The sequence below is a fragment of the Salvelinus namaycush genome, chromosome 38 (genome assembly GCF_016432855.1).
Source record: "Salvelinus namaycush isolate Seneca chromosome 38, SaNama_1.0, whole genome shotgun sequence".
In the NCBI taxonomy this organism is placed as follows: domain Eukaryota; kingdom Metazoa; phylum Chordata; class Actinopteri; order Salmoniformes; family Salmonidae; genus Salvelinus; species Salvelinus namaycush.
In genome coordinates, this window is record NC_052344.1 from 11540658 (window position 1) to 11560443 (window position 19786).

General features: G+C 47.3%; 1 protein-coding gene across 1 annotated transcript in view; it reads right to left on the reverse strand.

The window, feature by feature from the left end:
• Positions 1 to 1412: 1412 nt before the first annotated feature.
• mpped1 (metallophosphoesterase domain containing 1) overlaps positions 1413 to 19786 on the reverse strand; it is a 29046-nt gene continuing 10672 nt past the window's right edge. Inside the window, exons 3-6 of the mRNA XM_038977649.1 lie at positions 19305 to 19530; positions 3694 to 3809; positions 2250 to 2363; positions 1413 to 1534 (exon numbers count right to left, since the gene is read on the reverse strand). Coding sequence (XP_038833577.1) covers positions 1413 to 1534; positions 2250 to 2363; positions 3694 to 3809; positions 19305 to 19530 — 578 coding nt within the window. The remainder of the gene's footprint in view (positions 1535 to 2249; positions 2364 to 3693; positions 3810 to 19304; positions 19531 to 19786) is intronic.

A 19786-nucleotide genomic window follows, 5' to 3' on the forward strand; every position in this document is an offset into this window, starting at 1 on the left:
ATGATACATCTCTCGCAGAAAGGGCACCATGGAGCAGCGAGAACATTCCAGACACCGCTGCTTCTGTACAGGGTCGGGAGCGAACACATTTGCCAATCCGCTCTGTTGGTTATTATGTATTTCCAGTATTCCGTACTCGGAATCAAAATCTTGCAGGCTTCCCGGCCGGTGACCTTGGAATAAACTTGTCAGGATCACGGCACATGAGCCAGGGATGAGACGGTGAGCTGATTACACATGCAACGAGGGATGGAGGGGGGAAGAAGGAGAGGGGAAAAAAACAGAAGAAGGAAGAGAGGAAGAGAAGAGATCCCTCTCCCCTGGTTAAGAGGCTTACTGAGAGTTGTAATGAGACCCAGGGGAGTGGTGTCAACACGTTTGACACCTATACTCACACACAGCCTGTGGCAGAGACCTCCCGTTGCCCTCACACACACACTTTGATCTCACACACACACACACACACACACACAAACCACCATGCCCAAGGCCTGAGAGAGAGAGAGAGAGTGGAGAGTGAAACAAGAGGTGCAGATGAAAAGAGGGATCAAGAGAAAAAGGGATGAGGGGAAAGCAGTGTTTTAATCTGCAGTGCAGGAAGTGTGATATCAGAGTACTGTCAGGGGTATCCATTCTGTGCTGGCAAACAGCTCCACAAAGTCAAACATGGACATTGGGTTAATGTTCTGAAACCCTACTGGTAAGTGTTCAATCACTCCCCAGGGAAGGTCTCAAATGAAGGGTGGACCACACTGTCACAATGTCAAAACATCACCACTGAGCAACTTCCACTGGTGGCTTAACAGAGTCCTCTATGAGGAATAAGAGAGAATGAGAGTTATCCAGTGTCTTCTTCTGAGAGAAAGACTGTGAGTTCAAACAGTGACACAGGAGACACTGTTCCCCTGTCCTCTTCTCTACCTGACAGCCAGGTCAGATTGCCAGTGCAGTAGAAGTGCAACAGAAGATTTACAGGCTAATGCTGACATGTCCATATGAGAGATGAGGCATCTGGGGTCTGGCTTTTGCCGTACTTTAGAGTTTCTAAGAGCTTTTGTTGAAATAAAGGAATGACAGTACATAAAATAACATTAATGGATTTGCTAAGTGAGGATTTGCAACAGCGCCTGTCTCTTTAGACACACACATCGTCCATCAGAGACTTGCGCGTGTGTGTTGTGCCACACACACACACACACACACACACACACACACACACACACACACACACACACACACACACACACACACACACACACACACACACACACACACACACACACAGACAGCATCCATTAGAACCTTGAATAAATACAGTACACCACCACACCTGCCCACCACCCTCACCTACCTGCCTTCCCACCACTAGGCTCCTGATTGGAGGGGGGCTCAGCAGGGCGGGGCTTCTCTAGTCATGTGGTCCTGGTGGGATTGGGCAGGTCGAAGACGATGGGTGGGTTCATGGGCTGGAAGTTGACGGTGCAGGCCGAGGCGTTGACGAACGTGGTGGTGCCGTCAGTCATCATACCATAACCTGGAGGAGGTAGAGGAGAGAGGAGAGAGGAAGGGAGACGACTGTTAGAGAGGGAGAGAAAGACAGACTGTGACAGTAACACTCATTTGTTCATTGACTTCTTTACACTCTCTCTACATTTCCCTTTATTGACAGAACTAGCCACATCTAACTCTGACAGCGGCAACTGCATCTCGTTTGACATGAAGCAAATGTTTTACAGGTGAGATACTTTCTGCTTTTTCGATCACTCAGAATGAACTGGTCTGATGTAGAGAATGTGTGACAAATGACAAAAGCTACAATTCCTTTTCTCTCCCTTCTTCCTTGCTCCCAATCTATCTCAGTCACTCCACACGCAGTGCTAAATCCGGCCTGTTCCTCTCTGTGTGAATCTGATTTAGTTACTAATCTGGTCCTCTCCGAAGGGGCCATGGTGCTCCAGGGGACACACCTGCTAACCCCAAAATATAATCTCTCAGCCTGGAGACAAGGCCTCCCAGTCCCCCCTGGCCTGGATGAGATACTGCAGTACCACTTACAGGTATAATATATGACTAGAATTAAATACAGCCTCGTTGCAAGAATCCATAAACGAGTCATAATGATGTATTCCAAAGACCTTGACCTACAAGATCAATAATCTGATTTAAATATGTAGGCTTGTGTAGCAGTATGAGAAACCTCATTCATACAGAATGAAAGTGTGTGTGTATGTGTGTGTGTGTGTGTGTACCTTCGTGGATGTGTCCGAACACGTGCAGCTTGGGCTGTACTCTCCTCTGGACAGTGTTGAGCAGCTCCATACAGCCCACCCGCTGCATCTTCTTAGGAACCCAGTCCAGGAACCCTACAGAGACAGCAACACAACACACGTCAATAACCACATAGGAAACACTGGTGCTATAACATACGGACACATACTACACCCTGTATACACATCACTCCACAATACTATAATGCACTAGTCCAGAAGCCCTGTAGAGAATGGAGATGACTTACACACACACATTCTGCTACACACACCGCTGCACTTTGCTACACACAGGGTGACACGGGTAAGAGAGAGAGAGACTGATTTAGTGCCACTTCTACAGGAAGCATTCTGCTGAGTCTATAGAAACACTATCGGGACTGGTCTTTCTTGTGCCATGCACACGTTGGTGGTGGATGGCGTGACACACCCTCATACACAAAGTGCTTTGAAATCTAGTGAAAAGCTCGAAATAAGTAAACGCAATTCGACTAAAAACCCGTTGGGTTACTTTACAAGTCTGTGGAGACTTTTGTGATGTGGAGAGTAATGGCTCTGTCTCCATTTCTGGACACTCAACTAATTCTCTGCTGGTTTTAAAGCAGCTGGTGAGTAAACAGCATTTATACAGATGTTTCTCTCCTGTGTAACTTCCTCCTCAGCGCTAGATAAAAAGAGGCCATATTTCTCCTCTCCTCCATCTCCGTTCCATCGCTTTATCGCGCCCCATAAAAGACGAGGGGTTTTGCCGCAGTGCGAACGAACGGCGTCTCACTCTTTTTCTCGGTCACCTTCCGTCTAGCCCTCGCTTTCTGTTGTATCTTTCTCCTCCTCTCTCTCTAGACTGACGGTCTCTCTGTAGTTCTCTGTCCCTCGCTCTCTTCTTCTCTTGCTCTCTGCATTCTCCCCCACCCCTTTCTCCCTCTCCTCCCCAGCCTCCTCTCTCTTGCTCTGTCTCTCCTTCTTCCCCACCTCTTTCTCCCTCTCTCTCCCCCTCTCTTTGTCTCTCCCTCTAATAGGCATTAGTGGCCCGCTGTAGCTGCTCCATATGCCGGTGGCTTATGAGGAGAGGGGAGCTGGAGACACTTGGCTAAACTGAACGGAAAATAACTCCCTGTGTTTAGAGGCGAGACGCCACGCAGCAGCCACAGAAATCAATCACACACACTCGTCTGAGCATCTCCCAGCTGCAGCAGGAGATGGGCTGTGAAAGTGTGTGTGTGTTATGCAAATGTGTATGTAAGTGTGGGTAGATATTTACACGAGGATGATAACAGGAATAAATTACAGATTATTCAAAAAGAATTACTTATTTGACAGTCTATCAAAGCATGTGCGTGTGACTGTGTGCATATGTGCGTGTGTATGGAACGTGTGTGCGGTGACGTCTCATGATTGTGTCCCCCAGGTGTAATGTCTCCCTCACCCAGTGGGGGGCAGTGTGTGACCAGTATGTCGGTGGAGTCGGGTATCTGGTTCCACTTGTCCAGCAGAGCCTGACCTCTTGGCAGGTTGAACCCCCAGCCATAGTACCATGGCTGCCTGGCTCAGAGAAAGAGAGAGGACAGAGATTAATACAGTATATCATATCAACTGTCAACACAATCACCCATCAGATCATCATCTCTAATAAGGTTGAGCCCTGCGGGGTGAGAGCCCTGCTGGGGGAGAGATTAACAGCCAAAATGGCACTTAACCTCTGAACCTCAATCATCTGCTCTGACATATCAAAGACTACTGCTGCCACGTACAAAGTGCAACAGCATAAATTAGACAGAACCTTAGAGACGCAGGCAGAAAGCTCTAGGCTACAAAACCTCACAGCCCCAACATTAAACATTAACGCCCGCTTGATTCAACAGTCGGCATTGGAGCCTTCCAGGACGGGAGGGGAAAGGAGAAGAGATAAAAGAAGAGGAAGAGAGGGACTTGACAGCTGGGTCCGTGTCCCTTCACTTTGATAGCGGACGCCTCTGGTGGGTGAGTGACGGTGGAGAAATGAACATGTCACTAACAATGAGTCCTCAGATCCATCTTCCTCTGTACCGTAAGGCGAGCCACGCGTGTGTAACCACGTTGACGCCGCCGTTAGCTCTCGTACCGCCGTCTTTTTTTAATTTGCAGAGAGCAGTCACTGGAAAAGCCAACTTTTATCTGCGCCACGCCGTCCGTCGCTTCAGTGGAACGTCAGATGGAGGGTGTTTTATCATTTCCTGCCCGTCTGTGTATGTATGCAAGCGAGTGTGTGTGTGTGGGGGGGCGCACACACATGTACACGCACATACACGTACTTAATTAAAAAGTCCTAGTGGTATAATACAGCAGGATACATTTGGTGATGGTCCCAACCCTGGGGTCACTGCCTGAGAGGTTAAGGAGACAGAGTGAGAGATGCATCATGGGAAACGCTGTCCCATTTCAGCTTGAATCTACTCCACTAAAATTCCATCACTTCGGGACATCAGAGCCTAAACACTTGATGAAACATCTGAAGTTCCCAGTGAACGCAATTTCAATAATTTACACAAACGTTTAAATTGGCCTGAGCATATTAATTGGGCCGGTTAAATATTAATGTCCGTCTTAACATGGATGTCTCAATTAAAATGAGATGAGCTGCCAGTCTCATCTGCGTTCGAAATGGCACCCTATTCCCTAGTGCACTACTTTTGACCAGAGCTGTATTGGGAATAGAGTGGCATTTGAGACGCAACCCATCCATCCCCTCTTCATATCTGAATGGAGAGATGAACAACAAGCGAGAGATGAGAGACGGAGGAAAAGCACTTTTCTCTGGTAATCGCTATTGGACTGTAATTTCCCTAACAGAGGATTATATAAAGAGAGAGAGAGATAGAGAGAGAAGGGGGAGATGAGAAAGAATTAAGGGGCTATTGAGAGAGACATGGAGATGGAATGAGATAGAGATGAAGGGAATGAGAGAGAAAAGAGTGAGTTTGTACATTATGTAAATACTTGCATTTCTTCTTTCTGTTCCCACTTCCAACTTGTCTCAAGTTAAAAGTCTGGGATTTTCTACCATTATTGCCAAAATCACATGCTATACAGTATCTAGCATGCTAGCAGATACCCATACTGCCCTACCAAGCAAAAAGGCAGGATCTGCTCATATCGTGGAACTGAGAAAATGTTTTTTATTTACCATGGTTTCACAGTAACTTATTGCAGTTACTCCTAATATGAACCCCATTTTCTCCAAAACACAATACAATCGATGCAGGATACTTGTCCACATAATTAAGCATGTATTTAATGTAGCAAAAATGACATTAACTAATTTTCAACCAAATTAGCAGTTACTGCCTTTTTGCTTGGTAGGTAGGGCAGCATAGACTTCCAGTCATTGCGCTAACGCTAGTTAGCATTGGATCGTGATACTACCACCAACTACCTTGATACTGGACACAGACATAAAAATGGTATCCACGAGTGTACCTGACTCTGAAAGTGTACCTGACTCTGAAAGTGTACCTGACTCTGAAAGTGCCCCTGACTCTGAAAGTGCCCCTGACTCTGAAAGTGCCCCTGACTCTGAAAGTGCCCCTGACTCTGAAAGTGCCCCTGACTCTGAAAGTGTACCTGACTCTGAAAGTGTACCTGACTCTGAAAGTGCACCTGACTCTGATAGAGCACCTGACTGTTTTCTTTTATTAGGACATGGACCATATGAAATGTAACATGTTACATCCTTATCACAGTAGCAAAAGGAAGATACATCTCTTCTATATAAATAGGATTTGACCAGAAAAGGGATTAGAATTGAACTAGCGTTTTTTTGGTGCAGTTAGGGAGGAGAATTGGGGACGTGCTCAGCATATTAAAGACTGTTAATACCCAAGGTTTGTTACGGATATGAAAAAAAAAGGAAACAGATGTTTGAGTTAGAGCGCTGGATCCCTAGGCGTCGTCTAGGGGCAAAGCAAAGCACACTGGGAAAAAAACAATAGCATCAAAATCACTACTTTCATTTGATGTAATTGTTTTCCCCCTTTCTTTTCTGAAGCGAGAGAGACTGACACACACATAGAGAGAGAGAGACAGAGAGAGAGACATAGACAGAGACAGAGAGAGGTGGAGACTGACAGAGACAGACAGACAGCAAGAGACAGACAGCGAGAGAAAGACAGCGAGAGACAGACAGCGAAAGACAGACAGCGAGAGACAGAGACAGAGAGAGAGAGATTGTGTCAGGTTTACCCAAAACACCACTTTACCCAACAGGGTAATATTATAGAAGGTTTAAAAACAAATAAGAGATCAGTCTCGCTCTTGGTAATGTGTGTGTGTAACTACTTCAGTGTGTGTGTGTATGTGTGTGTGTATTTGTTTCTCCATTCAGAAGCTTAATGATATCATTGGAGAAAGCCATGAATGATTAACGAATCAGGCAGTGCTGAGGGGCGCGAGGCGTTAACCACACACACACACTTTGGTTAACTTCACAGTCGTTAGGAAGAAAAACAGCACGCCAGAAGAGGAATTTTAAATCTAAATCAGTTCCAGACTTATCCTGAGGTCTAGAGAGGAACAGGCTTGGTGAGAAATATAGAAAGAGAGACAAAAGAGAGAAAGAGAGGGAGATGGTTTTAGTGATGTTGTGAGACAGAGGAAAAGAGAGCGGTAGAGAAAGGGAGGTAAAGAAAAACGGAGAGAGCACACAGAAGAGAGTGGTATCTATACAGTATAGAGCCAGTCTGGGTTCTCTCTATATATCTTTTGACAAACAGTATGAAGAGACGCAGAATAGGAAGACGGAATAGATGCTGAGAGAGGGGGGCAACCAGAGAGACAGCTAACGAATGTGTGTATGCTATAGGAGTGTGTGTGTGTTCATTTCAAGTTTTCTATTTCTCAGAGAAGCTGAGTGGATGCAGTCACACCCCATCATCATCACCTCAGCTTGAGTTAATTAAGACAAACTGTCGACTTAATGACCCTAATAACAGCCTGGAAGGGGAGGAAAACACACAAACACTGAGTCACGACATACACTCTGCTTGTGTGATCTTATTAGACTGTGTGTATGTGCGTGTACTGTATACGTGTATGAGTGTGTACAGTATGCACATCTGGGTAATACAAAAGGGGGTTGCTGTGCTGTCACTCGTCACTCCAAAGAGCTGAGATCTTCTTATTAAACTCCCTGCACCCCCCCCCCCCCCCCCCCCCCCCCCGCTAACCTCGTTAAGAGCCTGTTTCAATTAAAAGTGTTCTGGGGTGGGAGAGGTCCGTTGGGACTTCACTGCTCAGATAGAGGTCAACAGAACTGCTTAGAGATGCTATTAGCATCTTCCTGTTCTCATTTACTTATTCACTAGCCTGGAGGCTAGGTGGGCTAGTTCAAACACAGGCTACTGACTGTTAACACTACTTACTATTACAGGGTAATTACACACAAACAATACATTCTACTCTCAGGGAACTTTTCTCTGTCAGTATTAGATACTATTAAATACTACTAGGTACTCTATGTCCTCTGACTGTCTGATATCTCCCATTGTCCTCTTTGTTTAAGTCTACTCCATGAGCCAATGAGGAGCCATTTTAAAAATGAGTCAGTTTAAGAAGCAGGACACTGCTTCTGTCCCATTCTCTCTATCGTACAGAATAGGATTAAAATCTTTCAATAGGACAGTTATAAATTAATTTACACACACGCACGCACGCACGCACGCACGCACGCACGCACGCACGCACGCACGCACACACACACACACACACACACACACACACACACACACACGCTGGTACATGGAAGCATGAGAGAGTTTGACTCCAAGGAGACGCTATTTCATGTTACAGAGAAATACATTTCTTTCTCTTATCCATTATTAATCCCAACTCTAAACCTTTCTCAGCGCACACTATTCTCCCTCCCACACACAATGGTTAATGTACAGACTTTGATGTTTAATCACGACTACCACACACACAAGCCAGTCCACCCGGCAAGATTGATCCTCACAGCAGGACTACTGAGACAGAGGGAGGGATGGAGGGAGAGAGAAGGGGAAGGAGAGGGACAGGGAGAGGGAGAAGAAGAGGGACACCGACACTGATGCAGAGAGAGAAGGAGATTGAAAGAGAGAGAAAGAAAGAAAGGGAGTGGGATAGAGGGGAAATAAGAGATGGGGAAGGAGAGAGAGAATGCTGAAAGGCAGAGTACTGTATATCTGACTGACAGTATGGAGGATAAGAAATGTGACAGGGCCCAGCCCAGCCTGCAGTAACAGAAAGGTAGCTGGTTCGAATCAGCCGTTCTGCCCTGGAGCAAGGCTGTTAACCCCCGATGATGTCTATTAAAGGCAGGCCCCTACACCTCTTTGGTTCAGAGGGGTTGGGTTAAATGTGGGAGACACATTTCGGTTGAATGCATTCAGTTGTGCAACTGACTAGGTACCCCCTTTCCCTGTGTGAGCTACAGAACAGTCCTTACTTCAACATACCCGTACCCTCCCGTTCTTCCCGTCACCATCTTGTCCTTATTTAATCTTTCACTCTCCATCTTCATTTTATCTATCCACGTACCATAACTCAACCCATCTATTCCTCTTATATTTCTGTCATCTAGTGAGCCCACTCTCTCCCTCCCTCTCTTCCTGTCTAATCTCACCTCTCCACCTCTTTACCTCTACCTGCCCCCATCCCCACTTCCCCTCTCTCTGTGGAGAGGCAGATTGGGGACATATTGGCCCTCAGCATGACTTATGTAACACCCAGCAGGTTCAGTAGGAACCGAGGAGCACCGGGCTGACACACACACACACACACACACACACACACACACACACACACACACACACACACACACACACACACACACACACACACACACACACACACACACGCTCAAAATTCGGAAAGAAATATGAACACACACAAGACACCGAAACAGGGAAACTGTATCAGTAAATGTTGACCCACGGGAAATCAAGCAATGCTGTTTTGTAGTCAGTCTCTCCTCCCATCTTTCCCTCTCTCAGCGCCTGTGTGTGTCTGTAATGGTTTAATTGCAGGCAACCGGTGAGCGCGGTAGTGGTCTAAGCACTGGGTGGGTGGAAGATTAGGTGATGGACTACCACCGAGCTCTCATCTACTAAACACAGTACAGTCACTGAGCTACACCAGTCAATGTCTGGCCCCGAAGCTGACACACACACACACTGACACACAAACACACACCTGCACAACTCTGAGCTGATATACACGTTTTGATATACACAGACACACCCCTATTCAGCAGTAGTCTCAGAGTTTCCAAACATCCTGGTGAAACTGGAGCAGACCAAGGTGGCGTCGCAGAGCCCATCTGTGACAGAGTGCAGGGAGATCTGCCCACACACACACACACTCACACACACACACTCACACACACACACACACACACACACACACACACACACACACACACACACACACACACACACACACACACACAGACACACACACACACACACACACACACACACACACACACACACACACACACACACACACACACACACACACACACACCAAGCCTCATCAACAAAACAGTGATGGGTACAGAGACACTTGTCTTGTGTGAAGTCTGAAAGGCCTGGTGCTCTGGACCAGTAGCAGTCAGCCTCACAGCTGTGCTCATTCACAGCTTCACACTCATCAGCAGCAGCAGCAGCACACAACCCAAGAACCCCCACCACCTTCAATGTCAGGTTTAAAGCCAGACGTGTTCTTATAGGGTTTTCTCAGAGGAGAGCATATCTTCTGTCAATAAAACCTCATCTTTATTAAACTAGCAGCACACAACAATATTATACAGCTGTGAAGCTGCCTGTACATTTCCTCTCGAAAATCTACATTTCTTTGTCAAATCAAGCTGGTTTCATCCATTCCCACAGCGAGCCCCATCAATGAAGAGCAGCTGCTGTCTAAACCAACCACTAACCCCTACCTCCCCCCATAAATCCCAGAGCTCCCACCTGTGTTTGTCACCCCTCCCTCCCATGTCTACTCCTCCACTGTGTCATTAATTCTGCTTGTTTGGTGAAATGCTGAAACATTGTTCCCACCGCCCCTTGTTGATCACATACTCACATGCACAAACACACACACACACACACACACACACACACACACACACACACACACACACACACACACACACACACACACACACACACACACACACACACACACACACACACACACACACACACACACACACACACCTACCTGGCAGGTCTCTGTCTCCCTATAGACTGATGTTTCCCACATTTAATAAAATGCAGGCAGACTTGCTCTAAAGAGGAACGATGAGGGATGGAGGGAATTAGGAGAGGAGAGGAAAACATAGGGGGAAGAGAAATATATTGTATACTGTCGGGAGAACGAGACGCATAGACAAAGACAAAAAAGAGAACAATGAATTAGAAATGGAAAAAAAGAGTGATACAGACATACCACCAGATAGATAAAAAAAGAAAAACGAGACAGACAGACAGATAGACAGAGAGAGAGAGAGAGAGAGAGAGAGAGAGAGAGAGAGAGAGAGAGAGAGGGCAACAGAGGGACTGATGCGTAGGGTTAGTGACAGATGAATAGATGTGTCTCTTGTTCCTGCTCTCCTCTCTTCCTCTGTCCCTCTCTTCCTCTCCCTCTCTCTCCTGCCTGCTGCTGTTCCTCTGTAATCAAGTTGGATGTCAGAAAAGACAAACACATCCCTGCCCTCCCTCGCTTTCCTCTCCTCCATGCCTCTCCCCCCCTCCCTTTCTTAGAAACAGTTAGAAAAGTACGGATCAGCAGAAACCAGTCAGAATCTCAGAGGAAACCGTGTTTGATCAGGGACTGAGCCTCGTCTCTCCTATACCTGTGCTATAGCTTACGCAGCTTACGCTTCACAATTGTACATCTGCCCACACGTCAAATCTACATCAGTGACATGCATTAAAGTGGGACTTAGGAAAGACTACTAGTAGTTAAACAGACACATGACTTTGAAGGAACTTCGGGCTACACAACAGAATATGACATCTGGGTCGTTCACTATCGTATTATCACTAATATTTCTGGTGTTTTACATCGCACCATAAAGCAGCAAGGGAAGCTCTGAAACTAAATCAGGCTAAAAGCATTTCTTCCCGTATTAACCCGAGAGAACGAGGAGGAAGGAGCGCTTCTATTGACAATGTTTCAGCAATTTACTGCCCTTTTTCAAAATAAGAATTTTAACCATGAATTTATAAGTTACAATACAGTTGCCAATACAATCTCAAGCAATATGCAGTAAACATAATTATATCACCCTCTCTACCTAATCAATAGACTGCTCACAAAGTTCCAATATTAAGACACGTAGTCACACTATGACACGCCTGTCATGGATCCCTATGAAATGCACTGTCAGGAATAGATACTGTGCATGGTCATGACATTGTGAGTTTCTCCAGATTCTGTAGCCAAGTACCCCGAACAAAGACCCTCCCCTCCTCGCTCCCCTTCCTCTCCTCCCCCTATCCCTGGCTGGGTAGTGTGAGGTACTGAGAGATGACAAATCTGCTGGGTAATGATAGACGACTTCATGCCCAGCGATAATGAGCTCCCGTCGGACGCTGCTCTCACAGGATGCTCAGAGACACGTTGCACTAATGTTGCACTAACTTTGCCGCTAGGGTGGGGGGGATTTGATGTGGACGTCCACATGCCACATGCCGCCACCTACGTCTTCTCGCAAAGTGGATACACTTGAAAGAAAGTGTGAAAGAGAGAAAGGAAGGAGAGAATGAGAGAAGAAGAGAAACATGGGGAAAAAAGAGAGACTGACAGACAAACAGACAGAGAGTAAGATTGGCAGACAAAGAAAGACTAAGAGGATGAGGAAGTGAGTCTCTCTGTGGATGTACATGTGTGTGTGTGTTCAATGTGTGTGTTTGTCAGCAGCGTGTGTGTGTGGAGAAGTAAGGGTGTAGGCAGCGCCTGCTTCCAACATCCTGTAAGCCTCCCTTGTTGCAGCAGGTGGAGGAAAGCTGCAGTAGCCCAGTGTGTGTGTGTGTGTGTGTGTGTGTGTGTGTGTGTGTGTGTGTGTGTGTGTGTGTGTGTGTGTGTGTGTGTGTGTGTGTGTGTGTGTGTGTGTGTGATGAGAGCAGGTGGGTGAGAACTGTGTCATATGGAGGTTCCTGGAGCGGCACTGGAGAGAGGGGTCCAAACCCTGCTAGCTTCGGGGGGGGGAATACACCCAAATATGCCAGCAAGGTTCCCCTTAAAGATGTGTCTGTGCGATGACCCACCTAATGCTTAAAGTAGGGATCTTGTTTCAAGCCAGCGCTCATGATGTTAAAGCCATGAGTTGACCTCCCATTTGGTTAACACTGATCTGGGTCAACATGGTCATAAGGTCCAATGCACACTAACCACTTTGAAGTAAGCTGCAGGTTGAGTACAAGATCAGACATCTCTAGCCTCTTGTACTTGACACTAGCCCTCCTACACGTTCTCCTGTGTCCATACCTGCCCATACACCCATCATCCACGGTCTAGTCTGACTCCATTCCAAACACACCTCTGTAGAGTGTCACAGGCAGACAACAGGTCTTTGCCGTATTTTGATTCCCATGGTTGAGCCTAGACTGCTGCCTGCCTGCTTGTCTCATTTCCACAGTTCCCTAATAACAGACGTGGCGCTAGGCGCTAACCCTGTTAGCGTAGAACATAATGCATTCCCATTTAAATAGCATTTAGAAGCGCTAGGGAAGCACATTTGTCCCTTCCTGTTCTAAATAATGACCAATTACCATGGAGGAAGAGGTGGCTTCACAGGGGAGGAGTGACAGTCGAAACGACAGTGGGGAAGACAGGGAAGAGTGGAGAGATGGGGGAGGGGCTTTCCTTTTTAATTGGTGGCAGATCTCAATGTGACGTGTATCTTTTTCTTCTTCTTATGATTCTGCAGAGGGGGGGGGGTGAAATAAGGAGGGAGCGGGGAGAAGAGATAGGGAGAGAGGGGAAGAGAAAAAGGGGGATGAGGCAAAAAGTGAGGGGAGGTGGGAAAGAGAGGGAAAGAGCGAGAGAGAAAGAGGGTGAGAGAAAGAGAGAGGGACTAGCATGTGTCTAAGCTGTGTTTGTCTTGGAGGGATAATGTGCGTTAGCTTCATCCACTACAGTCTAATTCTGTCCAGAAAAGCTGTTGGACTTCTTTTTTCCCCCCTCCTTCAGAGTGATAGTTGCCTTGGCAACCGTGGCAAATCTTCCCTTTGTCAAACAGATGTCCCATTTAGTTGGAAATTAGAATGTGTAAAAACCCACGAGACACAAATTATTTCAAAGTTCTCCGGTGGACAGAGGGAGAGAGAAGAACAGGAAAGAAAGGAAAAGAAAAAGGAGGGTCTTCTACTGTTGCTCCCTCCCTCCCTCCCATCCACCAGTCTCCTGTGCATAAGGAAACACACTGATTTGCCAAAGATGGAGGTTGGTCGGATGGTGCAGGGTGGGGTGAAAATATGGCAGATGGGGGTGAAGAGGGACCCCTGTTCTGAACCAGTTCTGGGCATCATGGCAGCACGTGTGCCAGCACAGCAGAAGGGTCTGATATGGAGGACAGAGACACCCTAAGGGGGAAGAAATAACCCCACACTCACAGCATCATACAACCCCACTCACACCCCTGATCCCTTTTGGACGAGCATTCCTGGTCCTCTAGACTGGTTCTGACTATGTGGTCTAATTGTGGTCAACAAAAACACTGACCAGTGACTGCTCACTGCCTGACCCGACTGAGACCGCAAGGGAGAAACTATACGCTGAGAACAACACTATATCTGTGTCTGTGTGTATGTGTATGTGTATGTGTATGTGTGTGTGTGTGTGTGTGTGTGTGTGTGTGTGTGTGTGTGTGTGTGTGTGTGTGTGTGTGTGTGTGTGTGTGTGTGTGTGTGTGTGAGCAAGAAACAGAGAGAAGAGGGTGGAACATATGGACAGAATCACTTTAATTCAGAATTAATATGAAGCCCACATGCCTTGGAGAGGGGAAGCATTTGTGTGTAATCAAGGAGAATGGCCTACAGCACCACACACACACACACACACACACACACACACACACACACACACACACACACACACACACACACACACACACACACACACACACACACACACACACACACACACACACACACACACACACACTCACAAAGTCTTTCCTCTTGAGGCCATTTAACAGGTAATTTAAAGAGAAATCCCTACAGGGAAATGACACAGGGAAACGAAACGTCTTCTCCTCCTCTCCTTCCTTGTTCATCCTCTCTCTCCCTCCCTTCATAACACCTCATCATAACAGTGTGTTTACTCACCTGCAGGGACAGAGACTGACAGCACTTAGAGAAAGAGAACGAGAATGGAGGAAAGAGATTAAAGAACAAAGAGAATCTACGGAGGGGGGAAAGTGACAAGTGTTGAAGTAGGCCATTTTCTCTCCCTTTTTCCCTCCAAACAGTTAAGTGGCCGTTTATTACTACTCAGTGTTCATCATAGGCTACCTCACTGTCCCACTTGGGGAATACACCTCAACCACTGGAAACAGGCGATGTGGAGGAACAAGAGAGAAAGAAGAAAAGAGGGAGAGAGAAGGAGGGGTAGAGCACAGGGCTCCAGGGTTTTGGGACAGTCTCTGAACACATCAGATGTTAATTTAGCAAGGACCCTGGTGAGCAGCCCTACAAAAGCAACACCCACCACAAGACACTACTGTAGCTAGCTAGCTCACACAGGGAAGGACGATCCCTCCCTCCCTCCCTCCCTCGTTATATCCTGTAAGAGATGTTCAGCAGTAACAGCTAGAACTCTTAGACAAACTCCAAAGAGGTCAAATTACCTTCATCATTTCTACATCATTAGAGTCATTATATAAAACCCCTGGAGTATTCTGTCCCTCTCTCCCTCTGCCACTCTCCACCCCTCCTCTCAGTCTACATCAAAACACCTGTTAATTAAAAACACAGAGAAAGAGGAGAGATCTCTCCTTCTTTCCATCCCCCCTTCATCAGAGAAGTTTTCAAAACAGGGGGAGCAGGTATTCTGTCCCTCACCATGAATCAAAGAGAGGAGAGGGGGAGGAAGAGGGGGAGGAAGAGGAGAAGACTCTCTTCATCTCTTTAGTTTTTCTGATGAGCTTTCTTAATTGGGCCACTATAGAAAGAAGTGAAATCCTAAATAATTAAAAAATCTAATTAAAGAGTCTTTTGCATCTCCGTGCTTAATTATTCCGTGCGGAGAGCAGTGGGGAGCGATACATTTCTCCCTTTTTCATTAAAAAAAAAAATGTCTCCTCATCCCACCACTCCCCCATCAATAAACAGTTCCTGATTTCACTCCTCTGTCCTCCCCCTCTCTCTCTCTCTCCCGCCGCTCTTCAGATGTGTGTGTGTGGTGTGTGCCGTCCTTAGAGACTGTCATTATGAACACTTAGAGAAAGTTAACCCATTAGTTAATTCCACAGAGAGGGCCGCTATAAGGCCTCTGTTACTCTCTCCATCCCCCTCTTCTCCATCTCTCCCCCTTTCTCGCGCTCCTTTCTCCATTCCTGCTTCTCAATCTCTCCATCTCTTTCTTTACCCCATTCTCTTACCTTCTTTCTACACCCTCTCCCTTTTACTATCTCTTCTCTGTAATAATATTCCTATCACCCTACTATATCTCTCTCTCAAGAGAAAACCAGTGAAGAGAGAGTGAAATACTGTGAGGATCTATGTGGAACTAAAGCTGTAGAAAGAACATGTTTAAAAGAACATGTTTAACTACAAGGTGATCATTCCGTCCATGAGCACGACACAGTTGTGTTGATGATAACTGAATCACAATTCAATTCATTGTTTAAGGGATTGGTTTACGATGAATTGAATCAGGCCCACACAGTCTCTGCTAATCATTTAAATAGGCTACATCATTTATAGTTCACTTCTTGGCTATACCAGTAGGGCGCACGCACACACACACACACACACACACACACACACACACACACACACACACACACACACACACACACACACACACACACACACACACACACACGCGCACCACAGTGTTGTGATCTCCTTAATTAGCCATGTGATTAGCTACATTGGAAGTCTGCAGCGAAGCGAGGAGCTCTCTCTCCCCCGTGTAAAGCAAAACATGTGTTCCCGAGACCTCATACATTCTGACACACACACACACACACACACACACACACACACACACACACACACACACACACACACACACACACACACACACACACACACACACACACAGCTGTAGACAACACTAATGCTGCCACCTCTGCCCTCTCAGACACACTCAAAATAGTAGGCCTAAAATTCCAAACACAGTTGAGCAGGTCTACATTAAAACTTCCCTCACTCGTTCCACTTTGTCCTCCTTCTCCCCGTTTCCCTCGCTCCGCTGTGTTTCTGTGCTTGTGCGTTGTGTAGTGGATTCTCTGCATCGTTTGGGCTTTGAAAAGACGACTACTGTGGCTAATTCCCATGCCTCCCACGCTACTGTTAGACTATGGTTTGGGGCTCTACTGTTCTGCCTCCATCATACACACACACACACACACACACACACACACACACACACACACACACACACACACACACACACACACACACACACACACACACACACACACACATCTTCCATTCTGTCTCGCCGTCCCTTTAGCTCTGAGACGCGGGGTGGCTTTGCGATACGCCCATGACAAATGACTTGTAAACTTGCATTACTGTCAGAACAGGAACAGAGGCACACACACACACACACACACACACACACACACACACACACACACACACACACACACACACACACACACACACACACACACACACACACACACACACACACACACACACACACACACACACAACTGCTCCCCCATGCTGTCCTTTTGATTCCACATTTCAGAGAATGACAAATTGTTAGGATTTGGGTAGGATGCAGCATGCTATGCTCGGATCTAATTTTGTCTGGAGACTGGGGGGTAGGGATAGGGATGGTGGAGCTGTGAGTGTGTGTGTGTGTGTGTGTGTGTGTGTGTGTGTGTGTGTGTGTGTGTGTGTGTGTGTGTGTGTGTGTGTGTGTGTGTGTGTGTGTGTGTGTGTGTGACAGAGACAAGGGACAAGGGACGGACAAGAAAGCACCGTGCTGCGAGCAACCTGCCATCAGAGCCCCGCGAGGAGAGAGGGACGGGTGAAGGGATAGAAAAGAGAACGAGTGATTGAAGGATGACAGAACAGAAGTAAAGACGGATGGAGGGATGGGGAGAAGGAGAGATATGGGATGGGAGCAGGGCTAGGTGGAATAGTGATGGCTGAGGGGATTGAGGGAGAAGAATGGAGGAAATGAGACAGGGAGATAAGGGGAAGAAGGGAGATGGAGGGAGGGTGAGAGCGGAGCAGAGGGGAGAGTGACTGGAGCAGAGGGGAGAGTGACTGGAGCATAGGGGAGAGTGACTGGAGCAGAGGGGAGAGTGACTGTGCTGTTACAGTTCATTCAGGCCAGACGACTCGTCAGGGCAGGAGACACAGACAGACAGAAAGGGTTCTCTCCTTCCACCACCCCGAGGCTACAGTACAGGCTGGCCACGGGCCATAAAGCAGTGCCAGCCTGGCATCGCCATGGAGACAGGACTGGAGAGGGTAAAGCAGGCGCTGTCCCACTGCTCCTGACAGAGATTAGAGATAGAAAGAGACATCCTCGTTCCCCCGCGTTCCCCTGTGCTCCCCACTGCCAAGCCAGCGACATGTGGAGCACACGGACAGACAGGTGGATTGAGGGAGAGGGGGAGGGATGAAGAGAGGTAGAGCGATAGAGGAGCAGACAGATGGATTGAGGGAGAGAGAGGGATGAGGAGAGGTAGAGATAGAGGAGCAGACAGGTGGATTGAGGGAGAGGGAGGGATGAGGAGAGGTAGAGAGATAGAGGAACAGACAGGTGGATTGAGGGAGAGGGAGGGATGATGAGAGGTAGAGAGATAGAGGAGCAGACAGGTGGATTGAGGGAGAGAGAGGGATGAGGAGAGGTAGAGAGATAGAGGAGCAGACAGGTGGATTGAGGGAGAGGGATGGACGAGGAGAGGTAGAGAGATAGAGGAGCAAACAGTGTGGAGAGGGGAACACACGGAGCCTCCAGCTGGAGTCCCTCTGTGCTGGAGGAACAGAGCCTCGGGCTGCTGCAACACACCCACCCACCCACACACACACACACACACACACACACACACACACACACACACACACACACACACACACACACACACACACACACACACACACACACACACAGGCACGCTAACAAACACACAGGCACGCTAACAAACACACACACACCATTTCATCTGCCTTCTGTAGCAAGCCTACTGCACCAGCCAAGCCCAGCTGGTGTTACTGAATTGAAGCTGTGTACACCATTCTTCCTCTCACACCCTCTGTCTTCAGTTCTCTCCCGCTTCATTTCTCATTCACTCTCTCTCTCTCTCTCTCTCCCTCCTTCTTCCTCTCTCTCTGTCCCTCCCTCCCTCTCCCCATCTCTCTCTCTCCCTCTCCATTCTCTCTCTCTCTCACCCCTTCTCACTATCTCAACACACCTCAGGCATCTCTCCATAGCGGCTATTCCTCTAACTCAAGGGACCCCACTATCTCAGCAAACCAATTACCTAGCATTGGGGGCCCCACACGCACACCCCTCCCAGTGCCTACACAATACCTCTGGGGCCACTCACCAAAAACACATGGACACACCAAAAACACAGCATCATGGAGCATTGGTCACACACACACACACACACACACACACACACACACACACACACACACACACACACACACACACACACACACACACACACACACACACACACACACACACACACAGTGGAGAACACACAGTGGAGAAGAAGGACAAAGTGGTTGTGAGAGAAGATTGATAGGTAGAAATAGATGAAGTAGTAGGAGTGTTGTCAACTATCAGGTATACTGCAGTTACAGAGACACCCACCAGGGGGAGCCATAGATGCGGAAGCCGCGTACGGTGACCTCTGAGTCCTGCAGGTAGATACAGTTGGTGAGCAGGGACTGAACGTTCTCGTAGTTCTCTGGTTTCAACTTGGAGGCTGATGGGAAGTAGTAGAAGTCCTGCTTGATCATGTCAGCCATGAACTCCTGGTCAAAGGTCAACTCATGGTTCCCCGCAATCACTATCTTTATGTCGTAGGGCAAGGTGCCTGGGAGGGAGAGGAGAGAAAGGAGAAAATGGACCATCATGTCAAAAGTAGTCCACACCCATTCAACAAACTTCTACAGGTGCAACAGAGTACAAAAATCCAATGGAAAAAGATAATTAATTGATACGGAATGTCTTTATTTTTGTCTCGTCTGTCATGAGTCGTACTAGCTCCGATCCATCTTAGTTGCAATGGTGTCAACAATCATATTTGTTTTGTTCGTTCTCACAAAGACATCTCTCATCTGACAGTCACA